The sequence below is a fragment of the Canis lupus genome, chromosome 10, assembly GCF_003254725.2.
Source record: "Canis lupus dingo isolate Sandy chromosome 10, ASM325472v2, whole genome shotgun sequence".
Classification (NCBI taxonomy): domain Eukaryota; kingdom Metazoa; phylum Chordata; class Mammalia; order Carnivora; family Canidae; genus Canis; species Canis lupus.
In genome coordinates, this window is record NC_064252.1 from 32,739,067 (window position 1) to 32,766,800 (window position 27,734).

A 27,734-nucleotide genomic window follows, 5' to 3' on the forward strand; every position below is an offset into this window, starting at 1 on the left:
GGGTTTAGCAACATGAAAGTCACTTGTGACCTCAATAATAGTCATTCTGGTGCAGCAATGGCTCTAAAGCCCAAGCATATCAAACTCAAGAGAGAACAGCAGAAGAACCAGACAGTCAACAGCTAGAGGAGTTTTTCTGTAAACAGCAAGAGAAGACTGGAGGAGCTGCAGGTGAGAAGTTTCAAGAAAACTTTGGATAAGATATGGATGGAAAGACCGCTGAATGCTGCTCTCAGCAAAGCATATCTTTTTAACCCACAGCAACCTGATCATTGTTCTCTAAATGTGCCATACACACATACTGTTTTCTGTATTTAGCCATGTGTTCTCCTGCCTAGAATGTTCTCATTCTTTAAGACTAGCTTAAACCTTACTTCATTCTCAATAAATACTTACTCTGCCTTGTGCTAGGTGCTAAGTATACAGTATAAAGCAAAGGACAAGGCCTCTAATGGAGGGGCCTTAGTAGACAATGAGACCAAAAAAGTACATGTATGTGTGTGTGGAGTGGGGTAGGGGTATTACAAAGGGGATTGCCATGATGAGATGTAGATTATGGCCAGATGGGTTACTGATGACCTCAAACCAGAGTTATTCTGGCAAAGAAGAAGGTACAGAAGCCAGGGAAACAGACTTCCCCAATGAGGCTGCAGATTATTAATAAGTGCAAAAGGACAACAGAAATTTACTCTTAAACATAAAGACAGAGGGAAGCCATGAGGATTCTAAGCAGAGATATGCTTTTTGAGAAACAACTCTGCATGCATGCAGTGGAGAGGATGGACCAACCTGTTGGGTTAGGTAAAATGTCCTACAAGCCAGAGCAGCCTCAGTGTTTAGAAGTGGAGAAGGAAGATGGTCTGACAGCTCTGGGGTTGGGTGCTTCAAAACTGGCAGGACAGAACAAATGAGGGTGTATACATAGGTTGAAATCATGAACCAGGGCTTTAGAATAGAGAGGTAAGAATGTAAACCCATAGGGAGCTTATAGGTAGGAGAAATAGGAATCATCAGGAGACCAGAGGTCTGGATGAGGATGGAGAACAGGTGTAATATGAGTAAGAAAGACTTTCCTCATCATGTTAGAACACAGTGAGCTTGTCCTTTAAATTTTATTAGCAATTATTATTTGGACAATTAAGTCACTGGGGAACTACTCAAAAACTATCTTTTGACAGCTCTTCTACTATGGTCTTGAATTGGTTTCTAACTTTTCATAAAATTTATGTCTTGTCTCCTCATTTAGACATTATGTTCCTGTAGAGTATGTACTGTGGAGCCCTTCAAGGACCTAGTATGGTGCTCAATGATAGTTCAAAAAATATCTGTTCACCTAGATAACTGTTACTCACAGTAAGAATCAGGTTAAAGAGCTAGGAGCTTTAATGATAACAAAAAAATAAAATAAGACTCCCTTTCTTCAATCTCTCCAGACAAAGTAAACTCTCTTGTTTTCTGTATGCCTGTATAAGCTTGTTTGTGTCTTAAACAACACTCATCAAAATAACTGCACTTATTTATTCACATGTCTGTTATGTCCCTTAGCTGGTGAGCCCTGGAGAACAGAGATTGGACTATATTCATCTTTGTTGTCCTTGAGCTCAGCATAGTGCCTAATATATAGTTAAGTGCTCAGTTAATAAATATAAGCCAAATGAAATCATCCAGTTTTCAAACTTCTGCAAAAAAAATTTTATTGAAGTTTTCACCATGTTAAGAGCAGTTACCAACTGTCACTAAACATTATTACAATATTATTGACTTCATTCCCTATGTTGTACTTTTCATTCCTATGACTTAATTATTTTATGATACAAAGTTTATACATACTCTTAATCTCCTTCATCTATTTTACCCATTTCCCCATCTCTTCTCCCCTCAGTTTTCAAACATTAATTAAAAGTCGGCCATGTTTAAGACATTATGCCTACCTAATGCTGTGGTAGTAATCATTTTGCAATATGTAAGTCTGTCAAATCAACACCATTGTACACCTTAAACTGAAACAATATACATCCGTTGTATCTCAATAAAGCTGGAAAAAAAAGACATTTCTTAGGACTGTAATGAGGTATTATTAAGTACTAAATTGTCTCATTCAATATACGAGATAAAAAAAGTTCGTCTAAGCTAAGAATAAAAAAGGCAAGGAGGTAAGTACTTTTTAAAGACATACTGGCTCTTTGAGTGCAGGAAAAAAAAAAAAAAGAGAAAGTGTTTTGTAGATGCCAATATGCTAAGTGAAAGAAATTAGACTGAGAGGCTAAAAGGAATTAAATCAGATCTGGTCCATCTCTCCCCTCACCTCTCCAGCATTTAGGCCATTCCCATCTTCCCCCTTCTCTCTAGAATAAAACAAAACCACAACCACATCCACATCCACATGTGGCTATTTATGCATAAGCTTACTGATTATGGACAAGAGGGCTGAAAATACTTTCAGGAAGACAGCAGAGATGAACAGATTTAGGATGCCCTTTAATGTATCAAAAAAGGTGGCTCAAACCAACACTTTACTTGTTACTTTAAGTACAGACAAAAGGAAATGAAATAAATAGATTTTAAAAACTATCTAAGATACTGATTAGTGGAAATAAAGGTTAAGGTCAGCTGTCTATGTGAGCTAACTCATTTTATCTCTACGTCCCTGTCCTCTTGATTGCTCTGGGGGCGGGGACAAAAGGACACTGTCGTACAAAGACAGCACATCAACAAAAGCTGTTGCCAAGCCATGTTTTTACTCACTCATCTCCTGGAGGAGCCTAGAATGTTCCTGTCATGCATGTATCATAAAATATATCTAGCTTGAGAAAAACTTAGATGAGTGGAAAATAGACTTCTCTACATGATCATAGGATGTACACAGAAGTTCCTACACAAAATATCAAAATCAAAAACAACTTTTCAAAAGAGATCTGGAACTCAGTATTGGATCAAAAAGCCAGTGTGCTTATTGTAATAAGAATAACAGAAGTGGCGGTGACAGTAGTGTGATGGCAGAAGCAGGGGCAGATCTCTCAGTTGTTGAGTGTTTCCTCAGTGCCAGAGACAGGGTGTTTTATTAATGTCTCATTTAATCATTACTACAACTCTTTGAATTTGAGGATAATGCATTATCATACACTATCCAGGTTTAGCTATTTCATTACATTTTCTCTAAATCAAAGTGTCAAGAAGAAAAAAAACTTAGAAAATAACTTTAAAAAAATGGAACAAAATGTTACTTTGAAAATATTCTGATTTTTTTGTTGTTGTTGTTCTAACTTTGCCTTAGACACACACACACCTGATTTTCAGGCCACTATAAATATGCAGAATTTAATGGGTGTTACAATTTTAGTAAGTTTCCTAATATAGCCCTTTGAGGTTAATGCAGTTTTCTCTGTATTTAAATGGCTTAGCCTAGTGTCACTACTCTCAAATGGCACTAATCAGTTTAATTCTGATTAAAGGGACATGCAGGGCCATTCCAGATAAACTGTCAAGTCAGCAGCAACCTCAATCTCCTAGGAAAGCCTTTGAGAAATACGCCTATATCCTGTTTGTGGCTTTACGGATATCCCTTCTTATTTACAGTGTAGCTAATAGATATTTTATCAGACCAACTTTTAAGATAAAAGCAAATTTAAAGAAAAATATCTTTAAAATTTAAGAAAAAGTAAATATTATCAGAAGGAAAAGAAAGAAATCTGATTACTTTTTAAAAAATCTGATTTTTAAAATGTCTCTTCTTATTCTCTTTTTGATAAATACTGGGTGCTGTGTTAAAATATTAAATTAAAAAAATAAAACAAAACAAAAAAATATTAAATTTATCAGAGAAATCCTTAGCAATGTTTTTTGTAGCTAGTATAACAATTCCCAAAACACTTTCTCATTACATTCTTGTATGAATGCCATTTAACTTATGATATCTGGTTTCCAAAATAACAAACAAAAAAAAGCCATCAATTTACTCTTGGGCTTATTATGAATCCATTTCTTTAAAGTTTTAGTATCTGTATTTCTAGTGTCTCTTGATTATGAAAAAAATTACAGTGAATCAAAATGTTTAAGTCTTTTTAGAGGCTATAATTTATTGCACTTAATCTGATTATTTTTTAAAGGGACAGTCTCAAGAAAATCAAAGGAACTTTTGATCTGTAGCTGAAGAAAAAAGTCATACTTTTTACATGTGAAAAAAATAAGTTTTGAATGTTTGCCTACCAGAGTATGTAAAGATAACCTACCAACAAACTCTGTACAGTATCAAATAATAAATTGCTGATCCTAACTAAAATAATAAGGATTTGATTGAAAAATAACAATTAAGGTTATGTTTCATTTTACACTCTGGTTGTGTTCCTATGAAGTTTTACATAAGCCATATTTTGGAAAACAGAATATTATAAATGCTCAAAAGGCACTTTCTACCATTAAGAAGAACCCAATTTTATTTGTAAAGCAGAGTTAATGCCAAAGTTAATTGAAGATTTGAATTTATTTGCAGTGTTTAAAATACCATTTGTATTTAGGGTGCCTGGATGGTTCACTTGGTTCAGTGTTTGCTGTTAGCTCAGGTCAAGATTCTAGGACCTTGGGGGATGCCTGGGTGGCTCAGTGGTTGAGAGTCTGCCTTCAGCTCAAGGCGTGGTCCAGGGTTCCAGACTGAGTCCTGTATTGGGCTCCCCAGTGGGGAGCCTGCTTCTCCCTTTGCCTGTGTCTTTGTCTCTCTGTATTTCTCATGAATAAATAATATCTTAAAAAAAAGATTCTATGACCCTGGGATTGAGCCCACAAGTGGGGCTCCCTGCTCAGTGGGGAGTCTGCTTCTCCCTCTCCCTCTGCCCATCCCCCTGCTCATGGCTCTCTCTCTCAAATAAATAAATAAATAAATAAATAAATAAAATCTTTAAAAAATACCATTTGTATTTTAAGAGACTAGAGCACCATATGCAGTCTTAACTGTTGTTCCTGCAAGTCTGATCTAGAATAGAAAGAGAACTAGAAAAATGCATGAACTCAGTTCTCAAAGAATGATATATTTCAACAGTAGTTCATCAACAGCTCCAACAGGCAAGTCACCAACACCTGAACTACTTTTTAAATACTTGAGACTGACCAAATTCTTATAGCAAGTTTTAAAAATTTAATTAATACATATTGCTTAAGGTATACTTTTCAGTATTTTTTTTAAAAGATTTTATTTGTTCATGAGAGACACACAGAGAGAGGTGGAGACATGGGCAGAGGGAAAAGCAGGCTCCCCACAGAGAGCCAGATGTGGGACTCAGGGATCTTGCCCTGAGCGGAAGGCAGATGCTCAACGGCTGAGATACTAAGGCATCCCGGTAAATACTCAAAATGAAATCAGTGACAGTATTAGTTTGAGTGTAGTAATGAAAAGCAGGATTCAAATCCAAGCCCTGTCACTTACTAGGGCTATGTGATCTCAGAGAAATTGCTTCATCTTTCTATGCCCCAATTTCATCACCTGTCAAAAGGGGAAAATAGCAGTACTTACCTCATAAAGTGGGTGTGCTGATTAAAATAAGTTAATATAAAGCACTCAGCATCATGTCACTACACAGTATTCAATAACTACTGAATTGTGCTATTATTATTGTTGCTCTGGGTTTTATTGTTGAATGCAACAAATGCCAAATTGTCTTCTTTTGTTGGGACTCAATAAAGTCAAAAGGGATAGAATGAAAATTTCTCATGAGGACACAGTAATGATTTCTCACCAGTTACCTGATTTGCTGTAATATTTTCACTTTCTTGTGCTTACGACAACTAAAATTACATGCATAAAAACAAGAATTGATGATGTCCTTCACTAAGGTATCAACACAGAGGTTACCTACCTGTGCAGCTCTTCTGTTTTGTCTTCAGTTGGACCTACGATTAGTAAACAATGGCGAAGGACAGCTGCCATGACACGGAACTGATGAGAATCACTCTACAGCAAATAAAAAAGAGGAAAAATTGGGGATTGAATGCCTTAATGAGGGAGTTTGGGGTATCACTACATCCCTTACATCCCTGAGAGTCATCATATGGTCCACCTGTCCCCCTGAACAGTCATTCTTCTAGCATACGTAATAGAAGTCAGGGTATTGTAGAAAAAGTTCTCAGTACTTAGTGAATAGTTACTGTCTCATATGAAGAGCTACAGTCACCTCCAGAAATGGTTAAAAACAGAAGGTGGTGATCTAGCTAGCATTCCTTATGGCATGTCAGGCAAAGAGATGCATGATCAATATCTAGGTATTTCCCATTGTTTAACCTTAAGATTTGATTCATCTGAGGATCTTTGCCATTTCCAGAAAGCCTAGATTCTTTTGATAGTATACTGTTCCAGTCTATTAATTATTATAAAAGTTCAAATAGATGTAGTGCTATCAGATATCTTAATAGTGGGTTGTATATCTTTAATGCCTCATTTCTGGATTTTCAAAATCAATAAATTAAAATCTATAATCTATCAACTTCATTTTAATAAGTCTTCTTAATCTCCTAGGTCCCCCAAATCTTGTTAATTCTTTCAGAATTAGCAGCAAGTGATGAAAAAATAATGATGTGAGTTTAATCTCCTATTTCCCAACGTTTACTCATTGGTATTAAAGACACATAAAGAGTCAGAGGGACAAACACAAGCAGTAGGAAATAAGCTAACTTATGAATAACCACTTAGTTTACCTCCTCTTTTTTAGCAAGATCTTGCACTACTAACATTTCCTTAATCACCTGCATCAAGGTCATATCTCTCTTCTTCCAGATTTTTAGTAATTAAGAAGACAGATAAAATGAATGATCATTATAATAGAGATCCTGCACATGCTATACTTCAGGAAGTCACGAATTACTTCAAAAACTATTTGAAAATTTAAAAATCTTTATAAAAAACTTAAAAAGTTTAGCATATAATTTATCTCAAGTCTGTATAAAGTAAAATATACTCATATACATATATTCATAGATGTTCTTATATTCACATATATAACTCAGCCCTCTGAGAAGATATGTCTTATAAAATCTAACAAACAATAGAGCCTAGGGATCCCTGGGTGGCGCAGCGGTTTAGCGCCTGCCTTTGGCCCAGGGCGCGATCCTGGAGACCCGGGATCGAATCCCACATCGGGCTTCCGGTGCATGGAGCCTGCTTCTCCCTCTGCCTATGTCTCTGCCTCTCTCTCTTTCTCTCTCTGTGACTATCATAAATAAATAAAAAATTAAAAAAAAAAACAAAAAACAATAGAGCCTAATTTCATTACTCATAATGCAGATGACAGTATTTCAAGCATAAAACTGTCATATGTTCAATTTGGAAGAGACAGAAGCCTCAGTGGCATAATGGAAAAAGCACCGCACTTGGGAGTCTAGAGTCTAGGTTGTGACCCTAGACAAGTCATATAGCTACTCTGAGCCAGTTTCCCCACGCATCTCCACACATACATGACTGTTAGGGTTATAGAAGAATTAAAGAGGATGCTATACAAGGAAGTGCTTAGCACTTGCAATGGAACATTTGAAGGTGAGGGGGAAGGATGAGGGAGGAAGGAAACAGAAGATAGAGCTAAAATGAGTGATCATGAAATAATCGAGTGTTGTGGAAGGAAGAGAGAAAAGGGAACAAGGAATCGGTGGAATGCCAGAGACACAAAGACTGGCAGGGTTGACCTGGATACCATCCCATTTGCCATCCATTTCTAAATGCCTGAAACAAAATTCTCTAATATGCAAATACACTTTTACTTTCCCCAAATTACATGAAGCACACTGAAACACATATGAAATTCTTCCACTTCTTAATTCTTTTTTTAAAAAAAAGATTTTATTTATTCATGAGAGACAGAGAGAGAGGCAGAGACACAGGCAGAGGGAGAAGCAGGCTCCCCACAAGGAGCCTGATACAGGACTCGATCCTGGACCCCAGGATCACGCCCTGAGCTAAAGGCAGATGCTCAACTGCTGAGCCACCCAGGTGGCCCCAACCCTTTTTTTTTTTTTTTTTAAAGATTCATCCATTCATTTTAGAGAGTAAGCAAGTGTGAACAGTGGAGAGGGGGACAGGGAGAAGGAGAGGGAGAGGGAGAGAGAAACCTAAGCAGACTCTGCACCCAGCCAGAGCCCCAGGTGGGGCCCAATCCATGACCCTGAGATCGCGACCACAGTTGAAACCAAGAGTCCGATGCCCAACTGACTGTGTTACCTAGGCACTCCTTCAATTTCTTAACTCTTAGAATATCATATTTTCCTTGGTTTTGAAAATTAAGTGGTAACGTACTTCCTTTTAAACTAGATTTTTCTGAGGCATCTGGGTGGCTCAGTTAAGTGCCGACTCTTGATTTTACCTCAGGTTACAACCTCAGGGTTGTGAGACAGAGCCCTATGTTGGGCTCTGCACTGAGCAGGGAGTCTGCTTGGTATTCTCTCTCGCCATCTCTCTGCCCCTTCCCATCTCCACGTACTCACTCGCATGCACACGCTCTCTCTCAAAACAAAACAAAACAAAAACCTAGGTTTTCCTTTATTCTAGATATCACAATTGTTCTCTTCTCATGCTGATATTGACAAGCAAAACTATCCATTTTGCTCTTTACTTGCAGCTGTAAACCAAAAATCCTACTTCCTTCTGTCCCAACTTTTATAACACCAATTCCCAAGTTATACCTATGTCTGTGATGCCCTCTTTACCATAAATCCACTAAATTCTCTTTATTTTTCTACCCAAAACAACTGCTAAAATCCCTGGATTGTTTCCTCCACTATTGGCAATCACCAATTCCTTTTCATCTTTCAGGTCCCAGCTAAAATATTTTATTAGAGAAGCCCCTTCCTTGACCACCTTATCTAAGTAGGTTTCTTCCTTCATTATTTTCTATCACTGTATCTTGTTACTACCATTCCTTTCATAAAATCATAATTTGTAATGACACATTCATTTATATACTTGCATACCCATTGTTTTTAATTTTTTAAAAATTTTTATTTATTTATGATAGTCACACACACAGAGAGAGAGAGAGAGAGAGAGAGAGAGAGAGAGGCAGAGACACAGGCAGAGGGAGAAGCAGGTCCATGCACCGGGAGCCCGACGTGGGATTCAATCCCGGGTCTCCAGGATGGCGCCCTGGGCCAAAGGCAGGTGCCAAACCGCTGCACCACCCAGGGATCCCCACATTGTTTTCTGTACTGATCTATTACCTTCACAAGTTTAGAGTGCATGTGTTTAATAGGTGTTCAATAATTATTTATTTCTTTATTTTAGAGAGGGAGAGAGAGAGAAACGAGAGAGAGAAAGACACAGAACGAGAGAGAGAAAGAGAATCCCAAGAAGGTTCCATACCCAGTGTGGAGTCCACATGGAGCCCACAGCCCTGAGACCATGACTCAACAGAAGCCAAGAGTCCAATGCTCAACTGACAGAGCCACTCAGGTGCCCCCGTGTTTGAGCATTTTTAATGTAAATTATAAGTAAAACAAAAAGCGACCCAGTCATCAGTGGGCAGTTAGATACATTTTTACAAAAATGAGCATATCCATATAACCAGCATAAAAATGATCCAAAGCCAAGATCAAGAACTCCAGAAATCTCTTCAAGGCCTCTTAGAATGATAGTCTCCTGCTCCTCAAGGGTAATCCTAACTTCTAACATCGCAGATTAGTGATTTTTGTTGTCATTGAACTTTACTTGAATGAAATAATAAAATACAGACTCTTTTGTGTCTGGTTGTGAGATTCATTCAGGTTGTTATGTGTACCCACAGTCTCTTCATTTTCATCACTTGAGAGCAGTGCTATTCGAGGTGCAGTCTATGGACCAGCGCTGGGCTGGTCCACACCATTTGCTAATGACCTGCAGTGCCACAAGTGCCAAAGGTGTGCATGAACACTTAAAGACTTTTCCAGTTTGACACTGTGTGTAATATTGTACTATATGAAAGTTTTATTCTGATAGCTAATGCAAAAAAATTCTAGTTAGGTGAAGAAAGCACTGCTGAATATAATGAATATATTACAATTTACTTATCTATCCTACTCGTGATGTTTCCAGTTTGGGGCTATATTCATGAAAACTGCTGTGAGTATACTTTCTTACATCTCATTTGCTGTGTCATAGGGCATATACATATGCCAAGCTTTAGAATATGTTCCCAAAAAGCATTTCAAAGTGTTTATACCAACTTATACTCTCACTACTTGCTCTACAGTTGTGGTTAACACTTGGTATTGTCAGCCTTTTAAAATTTAGTCATTCTTGTGGGTGTGCAATGGTCTCTTGATTTTATTTTGCATTTTCCTGATGACTAATGAAGTTTCATACAACTACTGGTCATTTGAATACCTCTTTTGTGAATTACCTGTTCAAGCCTTTTGTCAATTCTTCTATTAGGTTGGCTGACTTTATAACTTTTTCTGGATATTCTTGATAGAATATTCTGGATAGAGTCATTTATTTATAGATGTCTTAAAAAATCTTCTCCCATTTGGTGGTCTGCTTTTTTACTTCCTTCTCTTGATGAGCTCATTTTAATGAAGACCAAGCTGTCAACTTTTCCTTTAAGATTTGATTTTTATTCTGTCCTGTTTTAGAAATCTTTGCCTACTTAAGAAATGTATGACTTAAAGTCATGAAGATAATCTGTTTCCTTTTAAAAGCTTTATTGTTTTACCTTTCATATTTAGGTTCTCATCCATCTCAAATTAATTTTTTGCATATGGTATAAGATAGGAATTCAAATTCATTTTTCTTCCATACAGCCATAAAATTGATTCAGTGCAACTTATTAAAAAGTCCATTTTTTCCCAACTGCATTCCCACACTACCTGTGGCATAATCCAGTTGACTACATATGTATAGGTTTATTTCCAGACTCGACTCTATTCCACTAGTCTATGTCTCAGTCAAAATTTGTTGAATGAGTGCTCCCATTCAAGAAGTCTGGCCTGAATACTATTTCCTAGCATTGGCTATTCTGCTGTATGACCTTCCATAAGTAATTCATTCTGTCTGATCTTTCGTATCCTCATTTGTCAAATGGGGTGAATGCTCTTGTAGCACAAGGATGCTGGAAAGATTAAATATAATTGTTCTTTATAAAACATTATACAAATACAGTTTATATAACTATAATTTACTTGTTTCATCTTAGCTTTGATATCTTTAAGATATCAATATTCACTCCTCTGAAATCATATTATCTCCAAAGGTTGAGAAGAAAAAAAGTCATCAAAGATGAAGGGAGGAGAAAAAGAAAGCAAACAGGCTTGCTGTGACAGTGGAAATCCAAAATGAGATAACATTCAATTAAAACGGAGATTAAAAACTCAGGAAATTCTTTGAGATCTCGGGCAGCCCCAGTGGCACAGCGGTTTAGGGCCGACTTCAGCCCAGGGCCTGATCCTGGGGACCCAGGATCGAGTCCCACGTCAGGCTCCCTGCATGGAGCTTGTTTCTCCCTCTGCCTGTGTCTCTGCCTCTCTCTCTCTCTGTCTCTCATGAATAAATAAAATCTTTAAAAAAAAAAAAAGGAAATTCTTTGGGATCTCTTTATATATAGCCCTTACTTCTTTTTTTTTTTAATAATAAATTTATTTTTTATTGGTGTTCAATTTAGCCCTTACTTCTTAATTACAAATCTACTATTGTCCTGTTGCTTTTTTTCTCCTGTGCAAACTGTGGAAGATTACACTTTTGTTTGGTAAAGGTATCAATTTCCTCACATCTTTTCATTCAAAGTGTCAATGCCTGAGAAAGGGAGAATACTGCACAGCAATGAGTCCTAATAGGGTATTGTTACCCCAGGGTAGTTCTAATTTCTTCAAGAAGGTTTAGGAAACTTGTCTTATGAAAATGTAATTTCAATTCTATATAAAGTGAAAGACACTCAGACACAGAAATATACATACACACAAATTTATGCACAATTACCTAGAAATACAGCTATATCTCAGGTAGCATTTCATCATATGTTTCACCCTGGTCCTTTTGCTTACCTTTACCATGATTATTTGTCCTACCAAATTGTTTATGTTCAAAAACCTCTGCCTCCTTTGAGGCAAAGATAATATACTTTAGCTCTGCATCTTTTGCATCTAACGTGATTCTGGGCAGAGAGTAATAAATGCTTTTTTGAATTATTTACAAGGGGAGATATAAATGTTATAAAGTAGAGTGCTATAACTTTAAAATGGCTAGAAATCTGCTGCTCTAAACAGTGTTATTAAAGGTTTAGGCTTCTAGAGAATTTTTTAATAGCTTTGAATTTTTTTTTAAGATTTTTATTTATCTGAGAGACAGAAAGAAATAAAGTGAATGAGAAGAGAGGGGAGGGGCAGAGGGAGAGGGAGAAGCAGACTCCCTACTGAGGGGGGAGCCAAACTCAGGGCTCGATCCCAGGACCCTGAGATTATGACCTAAGATGAAGGCAGATGCTTAACCAACTTAGCCACCCACATGCCCCAACAGCTTTGGCATTTTAAAAGGTATCATAAACTTTTCCTTCCTCTCTGCTAACTCTGGACTTTTTCTACCATATATTTCTGTATATAACATTTTATTTCTCATTAAACAAATATTTATTTATTTATTTATTTATTTATTTATTTATTATTTTAAGCAGGCTCCATGCAGGGAGCCTGATGTGGGACTCGATCCCGGGACTCCAGGATCACGCCCTGGGCCAAAGGTAGGCTCTAACCCGCTGAGCCACCCAGGGATCCCAACAAATATTTATTGATTGTCTATTCTGTCCTGGGTTCTGTTGCTTAGCAGAAAGACTATGCAGTGAGGTTAGACATACCCCTAAAGATCTAGAACATATTGTATTTAAAGAATCTATGCATTACTGAGGTGATTCTTATTTCTAAACATATAGAAAATATAGAGAAGAATAATAAATAATGTAACAAACACGTGTATATCTATCTGTGTTCACATGTCTGATTTTCCTATTAGACTGTTTTTTGAGGGCAGTGATGTTTTCTTCATCTTGTATCTTGTATGTCTAATGTAGAACTTGGCACATATTGGGCACTCAATGCTTATTAAAAAGATGATTCAGCAAAAAAACATGGCACAGCTTGAAGATTTATTTTGTTTAATACCATGTCCTCTTCCCACATTTCCTTTAATATCTCTAAAGTAATCATGAAACTATGAAACTAACCTTTTCTGTTACACTGTGACATTCCCAATTAATGTCTCATATTGGATATTCACTTTTTTATCTGACTCAAATTCATCTTTTGACTACTCAGAAACTTGTACTTACTGCTCTGTTCGCACTTGGTTGTCTAACTCTAAAATGTCTGTTGGTCCTTGTGTTTTCTCATTAAACTGCACTGATAACCTGGGAAGCAGAAGGGAATGTGTGCTAGGCAAGGGATTTCGAGAATGATGTGCTTTCCTCCATCAACAAAGAGATTTAGCAAACTGTTAAAGCAGGAGGAAGACAAGACCATTTCAGTGAACTTTTCTAGAATTGACTTCAGGCCCTGCTAAAGTAGCTTTTTGACCATCTCACACTTTTTACTACCTTTAGGAAAGAGAGAAAATGAGACAGGGACGGAAGGAGAAAGTGAGGGAGACAGAAGGGCACCATGTGGAAATAAGGCCAGCTCCATTTCCTACTGAATGGAAAGGAATCTCCAAATTAATCTGCTGATGATATCAGCAGGCAGGCAGGAATGTAACACTGAGATATGAACCTAAAATGGACATTGATTTTCTCTTTTTGATGAATTATAAATGAACAGTGATAAATAATACCTACTAGAACAATTAAAACCAAAACCAAACATCTCTATCTCTGTTAACAGTTAGATAAAGGTGATATGCCCCGAGTCTGCAAAGGTATAAACTAGCATTTTTCTTCTGAAGGGCAATTTGGCAATATATATCAAAAACGCTTAGTTTTAAAAAATACTCTAGCTCAACAATTTCAGGAATTTATCTACAAAATATTACAATAAGGAAATTCACCGTACTACTTTGTAAAATAGCAAACAACTGCAAACAATCTAAATGCCTACACATAGGGAATTTGTTAAAAGTTGACAGATCCTTATGAAGGAATATTCAAGTATTCCCTAAGTATAATAAAATGACTTCTGGAGATTATTTCTTCATAAGGATTTATCAACCTTTGGCAAAGAGGAAAATAAATCAGCTGTTAAGTTATTTTTGGTTGCAGAATTCTTTTTATCCTCAAATGATATCTAGTTACAACCTAAATTTAAAAAGAAAAAACTAGAACAACAACAAAGATGCTTTTTTGAAAGTGAGGGTGGGGAACCTGGAACTTATCCTACTCCTAGGAACTTTATGGCTTCAAGGAACATTTTGTAAACCACTACTCTTCAAGGACATTTACTGTGGAAAAAAGAATCAAGATTATAAAATGACTACATTTTTGTAAGAAGAAATTATACATATGTTTATATATTATACAATGAAGAATGGTTAGAAAGATACGCATCAAATGCAAACAGTGCTTATCTTTGAGTAGTAGGTTTATACGGGATTTGTACTTTTTTATTGCTTGTATGCTTTTTTCCTTAGATCTTCTATGATGAGCTTTTTTTCCTTAGATCTTCTATGATGAGCATGTATTTTCAGTATAAGGAAAATAATATTAGTTATTTTTAAAATTAACCTTTAAAGTTGGATTCTTCTGTACAATAAGTTTTCAATATCTCTTTATTTAAGTTGGTATTTTAAAGTATTAACAATTCTTGAGGCGCTCAGTTGGAGAAAGATGCCATTCATCTGACAATCAAGGCATTATTAAAATCCAAGTAAATGGTCTCTTATTAGCAAGTTTCTCTGTATCCTTATTATAGATTTTCTCTATGCTATGCTGTGGGTACCTACCTCTCTATGCTCTGATATCTGGGTCTTTTCACATGTTGTTCAATTTCTGAGAAATGTCCATCTCCCAATCTTCAAATGACTATTCCATCATTCTCAGTTTTCTATCTCAGGAGATAACTTCACAGGTTTTCCCTGACTATGCTATGCATTCTCAATCATTGCACTATTTCTCTCCTAGCACTTAACACAATTTGAATTATATATTTGTTTACTTATTACTTGTCTTACCAACAAAACTGAAGGCAGAGACTATGTCTATTACTTGCAACAATGCCAGAATATGTAGCAATTGGTCAAAAATATTTATTGACTGACTGATTGACCAAACGTTTGACAAAATTTGAATTTGGAGACTCATGGAAACTCAACTGGTTTTTTCTCAGGGGCACCTGGGTGGCTCAGTGGTTGAGCATCTGTCTTTGGCTCAGGTCATGATCCTAGGGTTCTGGGGTGGGTCCTGGGATTGAGTCCTGCATCGGGCTCACTGCAGGGAGCCTTCTTTTCCCTCTGCCTATGTCTCTGCCTCTCATGAAGAAATAAATAAATCTTAAAAAAAAAAAAAAACCCCACAAAAACCTTTCTCATACTCTTGCCTAAATGGGTTGGCAGGATCCTGTATTCAGTACTGTTTAAATTCCTGGTGACTTCAGTAATAGCCCAGAGTCACAATAACTGGGCACATTTTATAATGGCTTTATTTACTGATCCACAACTCAAAAGAAGCTCTTGGTCTGCTGAGCTGCCTACTTCAGGATTACTGATCCTTTCTCATGTATCTTTTGGAGAATAAACTTTCTGTAACCCAGAATGAGTAATTGCTGCTTCAACATCTTCTAAGGCTTCTTCCAGCCCTGCTATTAGACTAATGAAGGCTAATCTCAATTTACTGATACATATTACATGTCATTCTATACATATACTGATGTGAAGCCATTGAACTATAAACCCTTTTGGTCAGGAATCTGAACAGTGTGAGCTACTATTTTCGGCACAATTTAAATAACAGGGGCTCCAATAATGGCAAACCAACAGACTCAGAAGAGCTCTTGCAACTAAATAGAGAACTTAAAAACACCAAAACAAACAGTGTAAGAAAAATAACCATAGAAGGTACCAAATAAGCATAGAGACATAATATTTTAAATACTTCCAAATATTTGGTTTCAAAGCATAAATGGAGCATGTGGGCTTTCCACATCTTTTCCTGCCAAGTCTCAGGAAAAACTGACCATACTACAGTCATCTAAAACAGCTGTTAGGACTGATCTTCAAATATTTGGTTTCAAAATATAGACCTATTTGCACTTTAAAATTCAGATGCCTGCATACTCCCACTATAGCACTGCACTTAGATAATCCTTTCAAAGTAGGCTGCTGTCAAAAACAGATCTGTATTCATGGTGAGCACTCTTTCAAATGGACAGAGCAAAATGTTAGCCTAAGTCCTCAAGTCAATTGTCAGAAAAGATAATTTATTTACTCTGGCATCAAAATACTTCATTCATTCATTCATTCACTCATTTGTTTCTTTCTTGCTCTTTCTTTCTAAGGCAGGAGCTCAATGTCACTCATTGTTTAAGGTTAAAGAAAGAGGGTAAATGTGAAATGCTAACATTCTAGAAGAAAGGAAAAAAGTTTATGTGCACTTCACTTATAATTGTTGCCTTCCTTGAACTAAGTTTCTTGTTTAGTGTATTGTTCTTTTGAGTACTTAGATATAAACTATCAAATCTGCTTCAGGACCTTGTTCCTAAAAGAGTCACTTAAAAAAAAAAAAAAAAAAAGGGATCCCTGGGTGGCGCAGCGGTTTGGCGCCTGCCTTTGGCCCAGGGCGCGATCCTGGAGACCTGGGATCGAATCCCACATCAGGCTCCTGGTGCATGGAGCCTGCTTCTCCCTCTGCCTGTGTCTCTGCCTCTCTCTCTCTCTCTCTCTGTGACTATCATAAATAAAAAATAAAAAATAAAAAAAAAAAAGATAGGTGATAGTACAACTCAGAAAAGTAACTATACTTAGCACCTTATGAAATAATAATCCATAATTAACTACATTGGAATTAAAATTTTAAAAATCTATGAAAAACAAAAAAAAAAAGAAATAATAGCTCATTTTTATCCTATTTTTCTGGTGTTACACAAATGGAAAGTGAGCATTCATTCCTCCCTTGCAGGCAGCTCTATGGATGCCCCAGACCAATTAAATTACAGGTAGATAAGAACATCCTTCTCAACCTTACCTCTTTATGCACCTTCCAACTGTCTACCGTCACATTGAAGAGAGCTTTGAGGGCCTCAATGGCACAGTCTGTCTCCTGAGGTGAGAGAGGAGGTCCATTATGGTCTATGGCCGATTCATATTCATCGGTCCACTTGATGCTAAAGGCACTTTCCAAGATCTGGGTCAGCAGCGGTAGTCCCTGGAGCTCATAGCGCAATTGTGATCTGATGTCGGTGTGCAAAAGTGATAGGAGGAAGAGCAAGCGCAAGTCAAAGCACTTAATGTCATTGATAAACTTTCGGTCCTTGCACTTTCTCAGGAGGTTACAGAGCTTTGCAGCAAGGTTAAGTTCCAGACTAAGCTGCTGTGCCATCTGACTGTTGAACACTATGTTACACAGACATTTTAATGACTCCACAATAACTGGGAACTCTGACACCTTCTCCAAAGAATCATCCGACTCATTTAGCTTGGCTAGTCGCAGCAGTATCTGCATATTTTCCTTGGTTGTTACAGGAACTAAAATCTTTTTGTCTCTGGAGAGAATGCGGAGAACTTCCAGGCAGGACACTTGACATGTTGTTGGGATGTCCTTTGCAAGGATTTTAAATATCCCCTCACAGAGTTTCTGAAAAACAAGAACAAGTATGCACAAATCATTATTTGGCTTAAATGATTTAAAACAGAGTAGTTCTCTTCCAATGTATGTAACATCAGTCAGATTCTGGCTAAAAAGGATTTTTACTTTTTTTTTTTTAAGTCACAGAATGTTAGAACTGAAAGAGATCTTATATTTGCTGCACTTCTTTCACTTATAGATATGAAAATTGAAGGCTAGAGAGGCCATAATGAATCAGTCAGGTCTTATATAACGTTGTTCTCAACAGATTTTTAATATCAGACTACATATAATATTAGGATGGAAGGCAATTAATCTGAATTATAGCTAATGGACCCAAAGTGTACATATCTATCTTGCATTTTTAAAAAAGTAATTATTCCTATCATTGCTAAATTTAGGAACCTGGTGATTCTTTCAAAATTCAATATCCAGCTTTCTTATCCATAGACTGTGGTCTGGGTCTCTCAAGCTCACACCTTATACGTGAAGCAAGCAGGTATAATAACTGTTCAACTGCTGACCACTTCTGTACCTGTTACACCTTATAAAAACAACAGCAACAACTAGGATTAACATCATATTTTACAAAGTTTGTATTAACCAATCATCAGACTTTAACTCTCTAAAAAGAGGCTATCTGTGGTTCGAGCATTATGATCTAGGCAAGAATCCCACGCTGTGTGTACCTTCTCTGTACATCCTAGTTGTACAGGTATGGAAGTACCAACTTTAAAGGTATAGTTGACCCTTGAACAACATGGGTTTGAACTGCATGGATCCACTAGTGCATGGATTTTTTGGATAAATACAGTACAGTACTGTATTTTCCTTATGATGTTCTTAACACCTTTCTCTAGTTTATTTTATTGTAAAATATGAATACAATAATATATAAGATAAAATATGTGTTAATTGACTACGTTGGTAAGCCTTCTTCTGGTCATAGTAGGCTATCAGTAGTTAAGTTTTTAAGGAGTTAAAAATTATATGCAATTTTTTGACTGCTATAGGCTAGTGCCCCTAACCTCCATGTTTTTCAATGGTCAGCTACACTATGTTTTCTAGATGGAAGTAGGAAGGAGATTAACATTACAAGCTGAAAAAATCTTATAACAATGTCAACTCTGGGATCCCTGGGTGGCGCAGCGGTTTGGCGCCTGCCTTTAGCCCAGGGCGCGATCCTGGAGACCCGGGATCGAGTCCCACGTCAGGCTCCCGGTGCATGGAGCCTGCTTCTCCCTCTGCCTGTGTCTCTGCCTCTCTCTGCCTCTCTCTCTCTCTCTGATTATCATAAATAAATAAAAATTAAAAAATAAATAAATAAATAAATAAAAATGGATTAAAAAAAAAAAAAAAAAAACAATGTCAACTCTATCCCTGCCATCTCTGATAACTACAAGGGACTTTCATTTAATCTTATTATCATCACTAAAACATTTTAAAAATGAACACAAGTTTGCGGGTAAATATAATGTGCCCATTATAAAAATATAAAAAACAGAAAGTTTTCTCCAATTTCTGATCTTTCACATCTAAGACAAAAAAAGACTCAAAAAACAAAAAACAAAACCAAACCACATTCTATATACTATTTCCAATGAAGTATATTTCTGGGAGTGGAGTCAGATAACCCTTGCTCCCACATAACTTTACTCAGGAGAGAAATCATCTGTGTTACTGTTTAAGTTAAGAAACATGTAATAGGGCAGCCCAGGTGGCTCAGCGGTTTAGCGCCACCTTCAGTCCAGGGTGTGATCCCGGAGACCCGGGATCGAGTCCCACATCAGGCTCCCTGCATTGGGCCTGCTTCTCCCTCTCCCTCTCTCTCTCTCTCTTTCTCTGTCTCTATGAATAAATAAATAAAATCTTAAAAAAAAGAAACATGTAATAAATAAGGTATTATAAAATATTATATATGTGAATTTGGAGTTGTACGTATCTAATTAAAAAGACATCTTTACTTCCTTTCTAAACCAAAGATAACAGCAGCAACAATAAAATCCCCCCAAATATACAGACAATATGGGTCCTTTCTTGCTCCACCTTCAGACTCAAGAAAGAAAAAGAGCAAAGCATGAATTACAAACAGGAGTAGACTAGGCTATAAATCAAAAGGATTGAAACTCTCAAACATAAGAGGCTATACATGAGCGAGATTAGAGAGCCTACAAAATTTAAACTTAAAAACTATCTCATCTCTAGGCTTTCTGGAGATCAACTGGCAAACAAAGACAAGAGTTCTAGCTTTAAAGCACCATTTTCAATCATAGTTGTTCTTAAACATGCCATTTCTCTCTCTTTATAGATGTGCCTTACATAATGACCATTAGGTAGATTTTTGCTATAATTGTAACATATCTTGAAAATTAAACCACTTTTTGGATAATGACCCTTTCCTCCCTGGCTTTTTTTTATTATAACTCAAAAAAAAAATAAAGACATATTCAAAATATAACAAAAGTGATAATATACACTTATTGCTGTACTAAATATAATCATTTTTATTCAGAGAACATTATAAAGAGCAAATTAATAAATCATGTACATCTGGATGAAACAGAGAAATTTTGTTTTGCCTAGGTACACCAAGCCAGAAAACTGAAGAGGGAGCATTCTACACTTTCTCCATCTGCTGAGTACATGCTCTACTTTTGTGTTTCAAAGGTGCTCTTGTGTTTCACCTTTACTTTGCCCCAACAGCATTTTTCTGTGCTGTAACTATTTTTTTTCAATTGATTTTACTCTTCCTAAAACATGTTCTCCTCTCTTCACTTTCCATAGCTCCTTCTTGCCCACAGAATGCAGTTGAAATGAGTCTACTGCTTCCTTTTCCACTGCTATCTCTGTCACCCACCGTTCCCCTGATTTTTCAAGTGTTCCAAACTGACTCCTAGGCATCTGCCCATACGTCCTGAGCCTCTCCCCTGCTGCTCCTTCCATGGCATGTCCACCCGTCAGGAGCCCACTCTTTTTCTCAGGTTTAGTTTGAATACTGAGGGGGTTTATATGATTCCCCAGTCACTCCATCTTTTGCTATTTGTGCTTCCTACAAGAAATTTTTGCTTTTTGTGGAGAGTAAGTTGTTAGGGCATTTCACTCCTTTTCCAGGCTCCTTGAGAACAGAAGCTATGTTTCATTTGTAGCCATGTGGCTGGCTCAGGTGTGCTATAACTATTTTTAAGTGCAAGATAACCACAAATTCCCAACCTTAAAACCTACCACCTGACTCTCCAGCATCTTCCAAAGAATGACTTCTTTGTATTTCTCCTCCACCAGCCACCACTTACTATCAAGTCTTTTCTTCTTTTTGCAAGTACAACAAACTGTCACTACATTATATGTTAGGTACAGACTGTTTTTATTTACTTTGAAAATATTTATCTATACAAACTTGTTTTCATTGTTCAACTGATACACATTTTAATTTGAAAATTATTTTGGTACATTAGATTATCATGGAACCCAATTTTTTCCATCAAAATTAATGGAAGTATTTTCTAATTTAATAACTTTCACTTAGAGGTCTGGTTCTCTATAAAGAACTAAAATCATAAAGCTAAGACTAGGTATGCTTACAAAGTATAATGACTAATAATGAGTCTGAGATTAAAATGCTTTAAAATGCTCTTTTAAAATGCTCACTAGCTTAGCAAGTCATGGCTATTTCTATAAAATTAGACTGCACACCAGCATAAACTCAAGAGTAAGATCCCAAATGGTTCCTCAGTATTAATACTAGTACTGCCAAAAAAAAGTTTGCTCCTAAACTGAAACCCTGGAATTTACTATAGCAGTGGGTTCTCAAACTTCATCATGCATCATAATAAGCTAAAGGGATTATTAAAACACATTGTTGAACTTTGCCCCCAGTATTTCTGATTCAGTAGGTCTTGAGTGAGGCTCCAGAATTGGGATATTTAACAAGTTCCTAATTGCTGCTTATGATTCCGGAGCCACACTCAGAACCACTGAACTATGGTTAACAATGGCCTCACGTAACTTGGATGTTAGAGGGTAGGGGTTAATTGAGAACAATGCACTAGATAAGCATAGATAAGTAGGTAGAGTTGAAAGCCATTAGCCAATACCTTAACTTCTCCTTGACTGTCCTGATGATGTATAAGGGTGGCAGGGATAGGAATGGGATGTCACTGGTCACATAACCTTAATTATCTTAAATATTAGAAACTACTCCAGGTGTGAAATATATTACTTATTTAAGGTCAGTGGTCCTGGGCTTAAAACTTGTTCAACTTACCATAGACTCTAGAACCAGAGCAGTGTTGTGATTAAGGGCATAGGTTCTGGATTTAAATTTCTTGTATTCCAACCTTGGCTTGTCTACCATCTTCGAACAGTGAGACTGTGGCAAACCTGGCCTCCCTGGGCCTCATTTACTATAAGAGTTAAATGATAGCCACATGTATAGCACTTTGAAGAGTGCCTGGCATGTGATAAGTGTTCAGTACAGGTTTTACATAGTATTATAAGATAAAATCTCAAAGGTAAGATCCTCCAATCTGTTTTCTCAGGTTTCTCTTTCATGCTATGCCCCTATCAAACCCTCTTCTCTAGCTAAATTCCTTTCCAAATTATCTCACATTGAGCTCTTTTGCTTTCTTATTGCCTCCCTCTTTGCATCAGTTCTTCTTCCTCTTTGACTATTCAAGTTTTAACAATTCTCCAAAGATAGCCTTAAAATTCACTTTTGATATAATTTTTTTTCTAACCACTTCAGCCCCCAATATTCTTCCTGTCCAAGAAATACCCAAACCACAATTTGTAGCAATCATTTGGTACTCAGTACATTCTTCCTGTTAACTACTAAGAGCTCTCTGATGACAGAAGGCCTTTTTTTTTTTTTTAAGACAAAAGAAAATATATACTGCAGTGCCTTTGAATCAGAAAGAGCTGGGTTTAATACCAGGCTTTGTTACTGTGTGATTCAGACATGCTATTTAACTTCTTTGAGCCTCGCTTTCTCATTTCTAAAATGGGAATAATATCACCTATAGTGGATAAGGCTATTGTGAAAGAGACTCTAGGATTGTAGTAAGTGCTCTATAAATGGTAATTATTATGTTTTATTTCTTCATGATCATTGTAGCCCTTAGCAGAGCAACTTGCACACAAGTTAGCACCTAAAATATAAATGGGCTAGATTAAGTTCTTCAAATCAAAAGAATTAGTAGAGATCCATTAATGTTGTCTTCTAAGAAGGAAAGAACAGCAGTAAAGGCTATTCTTGTGACTGGACTAATAAGATGGTTTGCCCTTTTGGGTAAAAAAAGTCTTTTATGTGAGGAGCAGAACTCACATGTCTTCATATAAAGTTTTTAAAATTTATACATATATAGGTATGTGTGTTCTTTGTTTTTTTTTTTAAGATTTATTTATTTTACAGAGACAGTGCACATGCACACCCGTGCACATGAGGGAGAAGGAGAAGCAGAGGGAGAGGATCTCAAGCAGACACCCTAAGTTCAGAGCCTGCTAAGGGGCTTGATCCCATGACCCATGAGATCATGACCTAAGCCAAAATCAAGAGTCAGACATTCAACTGAGCCACCCAGGCGCCCCTATCTATGTGTTCTTTAATATGTAAAATGCACCAAACTATTAAAGAAAATAGAAGGGATGCCTGGGTGGCTCAGTGGTTGAACATCTGCCTTCGGCTCAGGGAGTGATCCTGGGGTTCTGGAATCCAGTCCCGCATTGGATTCCCCACAGGGAGCCTGCTTCTCCCTCTGCCTATGTTTCTGCCTCTCTGTGACTCTCATGAGTAAATAAATAAAATCTTTTAAAAAATTAAGAAAATATAAAAAATATTCATAATTACACTAGCTAGTATATTTTATATACAGTAGACAGAAGGATTTATCCTTAGTCAATATACTTGATTATCAGTAACATATGCATATTACTTCAATACAGTTACAATCATCATGTGTTTATCACTCTGTGTCCTGACTTTTTAATTCTTAATTATCAGCATTTTCCCACAATGCTAGAGTACTTATAAAAATAATTTTAGGGCACCAGGGTAACTCACTCAGTTAAGCATCTGCCTTTGGCTCAGGTCACCATCTCAGGGTCCTGGGATAGAGCCCCATCTTGGTCTACCTGCTCAGTGGGAAGTCTGCTTCTACCTCTGCCCCTCCCCCTGCTTGCGCTCTTTCTCTCTCTCAAATAAATAAAATCTTAAAAAAATTTATGAAATTGATGCATTATTAAATGACTTCTGTTCTCAGTAAGCCTCTAGTATGATATACAGCAGAATCCAGAAAGAGTATTGGACTTATTACCATCAGAAGAGGTGGTCTCATAATTTTAATAATTATAGTGATATTGCTTGCTTATGTGCTGTATGGTTTACAAAAAACTTCTCATACATATCCTTCAGTCTAAGAAATGCTCATTAAACACTTACTAAATTATAACCTACGGACACTTAACTAAGAAGTGGAAGGCCAGGGGCAGCCCGGGTGGCTCAGGGGTTTAGCACCGCCTTCAGCCCAGGGCCTGATCCTGGAGTGCTGGGATTGAGTCCCACGTCAGGCTCCCTACATGGAGCCTACTTCTCCTTCTGCCTGTGTCTCTGTCTCTGTCTCTGTCTCTCTCTCTCTGTGTGTCTCATGAATAAATAAATAAAATCTTAAAAAAAAAAAAAAAGAAAAAGAAGTAGAAGGCCAGGATTTAATCTAGATCATCTGATTCCAATGTGATTTCCACTCCAAGTCAATGGTTGTACTGTTAGCTGTCTCTCATTTATTAACTATAATCTTGAGCATGACTTGACACTCAATTAGGCCTCTTTCTTCATCTGTACATGCATTAAGACTCTCTAAGGCAGTGCTTGCTTCAGCAGCACATACACTAAAATTGGAAGACTCTCTAAGGCAATCTTCTAGCTCTAAAATGGTAAGCTGAACTATGAATCTTTAAAACTAAGATCAGCTTTGGCTTTAACCATGAAACAAGCAGAACATGCTATAAAGCATATATGAGCATTCAAATGATCTATCATGATTTACATAGTTTTAAAAGGTGATTTCTAAAAATATTTCAAAACTAAAAATCAAATTTTATACATAAAAAAGGTCTTTGTTTAAAATACAGATATCATAATTTACTATACTCTGGCAACCCAAAAGGTAAATGCTATTCAAAAGTGTCTACAGATTGGTGCCAATTCACAAACTTTGTTAGTACACTGTGTTGAGAAAGGTACACAGAGATAGGTATTAAAAAATGAGTTTGCATTTAGAAACATTTATAGTAATCTGACTTTGCTGTGACCATCAAAGGATATGATTATTTCTTTTAATGTTTCATTTTTTATTGTATTTTATAAAAGCACTGGTCTACTACAAATTAGGGAAAAAATAACAAAACCTTGACCACAATTAATTTAAGAAGCACTGTTCCAGAGAATGCATTTTATACTATATAAGTCTTCTTCCACTCTATAACCAAAATAGTAAAACTAACTCAGAGCCTAGAGTAATGAGAGAATAATACAAGTCTCATAAGTATGCCTATCTAAGATTTAGTTTAATTGCTGGGCATTGTATTGAAAACTGATAATTGTCCACCAAAATCCATTCTTCCCTTCTTATATAGTAACAGAACTGTGGCAAGGCCCACGACTGCCTAGCCATATGACATTCCTCAGCTGCTCTTTGTGGCCATATGACTTGACTGAACACTTGCCAATGGAATGTTATGTGGACACGTTGCCTGCCATTTTCAGGTTTGGGTCTCTAAGACAGTGGGCATATCTCCTCCATTTTCTTGTTCCATTCTGCAGACCAGATCTTGGAAGTGGCAGCCCAGTATAGACTAAGACGATGCTCAGATGGTGAAGCATGACTTGACAACTTAGAAGGAAATAGGGCAACTAAATAAATTTATGGAGCAGAGTCACCCACCTACTTAACTAGAACTGATCACCTCAGAACTATTACTTTAAAAGGTAATAAAACACCACTATTCCTTAAATCACTTCTATCTTGGGGTCCCTTTGTTGCAACAAGCTTAGCTATATTTATTTATTTTTTTACAAGCTTAGCTTTAAACTTAAATAAAACGCACCTTTCAAATACAATGTCTCATCAATACCTCATATACAGAACCTCTCACACCATCATTCCATAACTAACGGAAGTTACATTTCACCTCAGTGACTAAGGAACAACCCTCTATATCTAATACCAAGAGTTAGACCAAGTTGGCCTAGTTGTGCCATGGTTGGTCTGTATCTTCATTTGTTTATCTATTTATTCATTCATCAAGAACACACCAAGTATCTATTGAATAAATCCAAGGCAATGTCCTTGGTACTAGGTAGACAAAGGCAAACTTCCAAAGAACTTAAAATAGGTGAGAATTACAAAGAAACACAAGCCATAGATTAGTGTAGTAAGTGCTCTGATAGGTCTAAGCCAGGATTTCTCAGCTTCAGCACTACTGACATTTTGGACTGGATAATTCTCCAAGGATATGTATATTATAAGATATTTAATAGCATCTTTGGCCTCCACCCACTAGATGCCAGTAACACCTTCACACTACCACTCCTCAATCACAGCAATCAAAAATGTCCCCAGAAACTGCCAAATATCTCCTGAGGAACAAAATCACCCCCTACTGAGAATCACTGATTTAAATGTAAAAAACTATGACAGGACAAATCTAAGTCCTATGGGAGGGAAGTAGACCAATTCGGGAAAAGACACCCTAAGGAAGTGGCATCTAAGGTGAGATCTGAAACATACACGTTCAATTTCCATTCAGTCATTTAACAAATACTTGAATGTCTACTATATCATTGTGTTATATGATAGGTGTACACTGGTGAACAAAACAAACATAATTCTGTTATGTGTTATGGGGATGACAGTCTAATGAAGAAGATAAATGAACAAAAATTTACATGTTATGAGAAATTGACAGGATGGTATGATAGAAAATAACTGGATCTACTTCAGAGTGACATTTAAGACAATTTCTGATGGTGAGATGTTGCTAAATGTGTAAAGAAAGTATTGCAGGAAGAGCCTGATGTGTTTAAGGTCCTGAAAGTCAGAGTGGGTGATGTTAGTGGTATAGTGCTCTGAGATCTAACTGGAAAGTAAACTGGTACCAGATTACATGGAGTTTTATAGGCTATGATAAGGAGATTGGACTTTAAACACTATGAAAAGTCCCTAGAGAAGTTAAAGCAAAGAGAAATACAACTCAATTAAAAAATTTTAAGAAATCACACTGGCTGCTGTGTGGAAAATGGAGGGGAACAAATGCAGCTTCAACTAGAATGGAAGCAGTAGAGAAGTAGATAGGTTTGACATGTATTTTTGAGAAAAAAGTGACAAAACTCGCTGCTTGTGGGGGAGAAGGAAGCTTCTGGCTTGAGCAATCCAGTGTCATTTATTGAGAATGGGATGACTGGAGGAAGAACAGGTTTTGGAGAAAATTATGTATAGATACATTAAGTTTGCAATGCCTACAAAGATGTCAAGTAGAAAGCTGAATGTATGTGGTGAAGCCTTAAGCAGTCATCAGGGCTCTGTCTTCTCTAGGAGTAAGTGCTTGGAAGTATAGGAATAGATCACTTAGAGTAAAATAAATAAAAAATAGAGGGACTAAGATAGAGTGCTAAAAAATGCCACAACTGAGAGAGGCTCAGAGGAGGAGAACCTGATAAGAGAGATCAGAGTTGTACTTAGAAGAGGAAATTTAGGAGTGTGGTATCCTGAAGACAAGATAGGACAGTATTTTATAGAGGGAATAGTCAACTATTTCAAATCTGATGAAAGATCAAGTAGCATAATGATTTGGCAATGCTAGATCACCAATGACTTTCATAAAAGCAGTTTCTGCAAAGTATTTGGGAGATGAGGAGTGCAGAGAGAAATACATACCTTTCAATACATGTGACTATAGGAAACAAATAGGACAGTAATAAGAGGGATTATAAGATCAAGAGAGGTTTTATTGTTTTTTTTGTTTTTTGTTTAAAGAGAGGATATACTA

General features: G+C 36.8%; 1 protein-coding gene and 1 long non-coding RNA gene across 9 annotated transcripts in view; one reads left to right on the top strand and one right to left on the bottom strand.

Annotated features, from left to right (window-relative positions):
• RIC8B (RIC8 guanine nucleotide exchange factor B) overlaps positions 1–27,734 on the bottom strand; it is a 99,885-nt gene that overhangs the window by 44,009 nt on the left and 28,142 nt on the right. For all 8 annotated transcript variants that reach the window (XR_003142039.3, XR_007413506.1, XR_007413505.1 and 5 more), the window contains exons 3-4: positions 17,097–17,705; positions 5,847–5,941 (exon numbers count right to left, since the gene is read on the bottom strand). Coding sequence is in view for 3 of the 8 variants with exons in the window: in XM_025461905.3 (XP_025317690.1) it covers positions 5,847–5,941; positions 17,097–17,705 (704 nt within the window). In the remaining 5 variants the exon portion in view is untranslated. The remainder of the gene's footprint in view (positions 1–5,846; positions 5,942–17,096; positions 17,706–27,734) is intronic.
• On the top strand, positions 40–9,708 carry LOC125755925 (uncharacterized). Its single transcript, XR_007413507.1, has 2 exons — positions 40–171; positions 9,254–9,708. It is a non-coding gene; the product is annotated as an uncharacterized LOC125755925 (long non-coding RNA).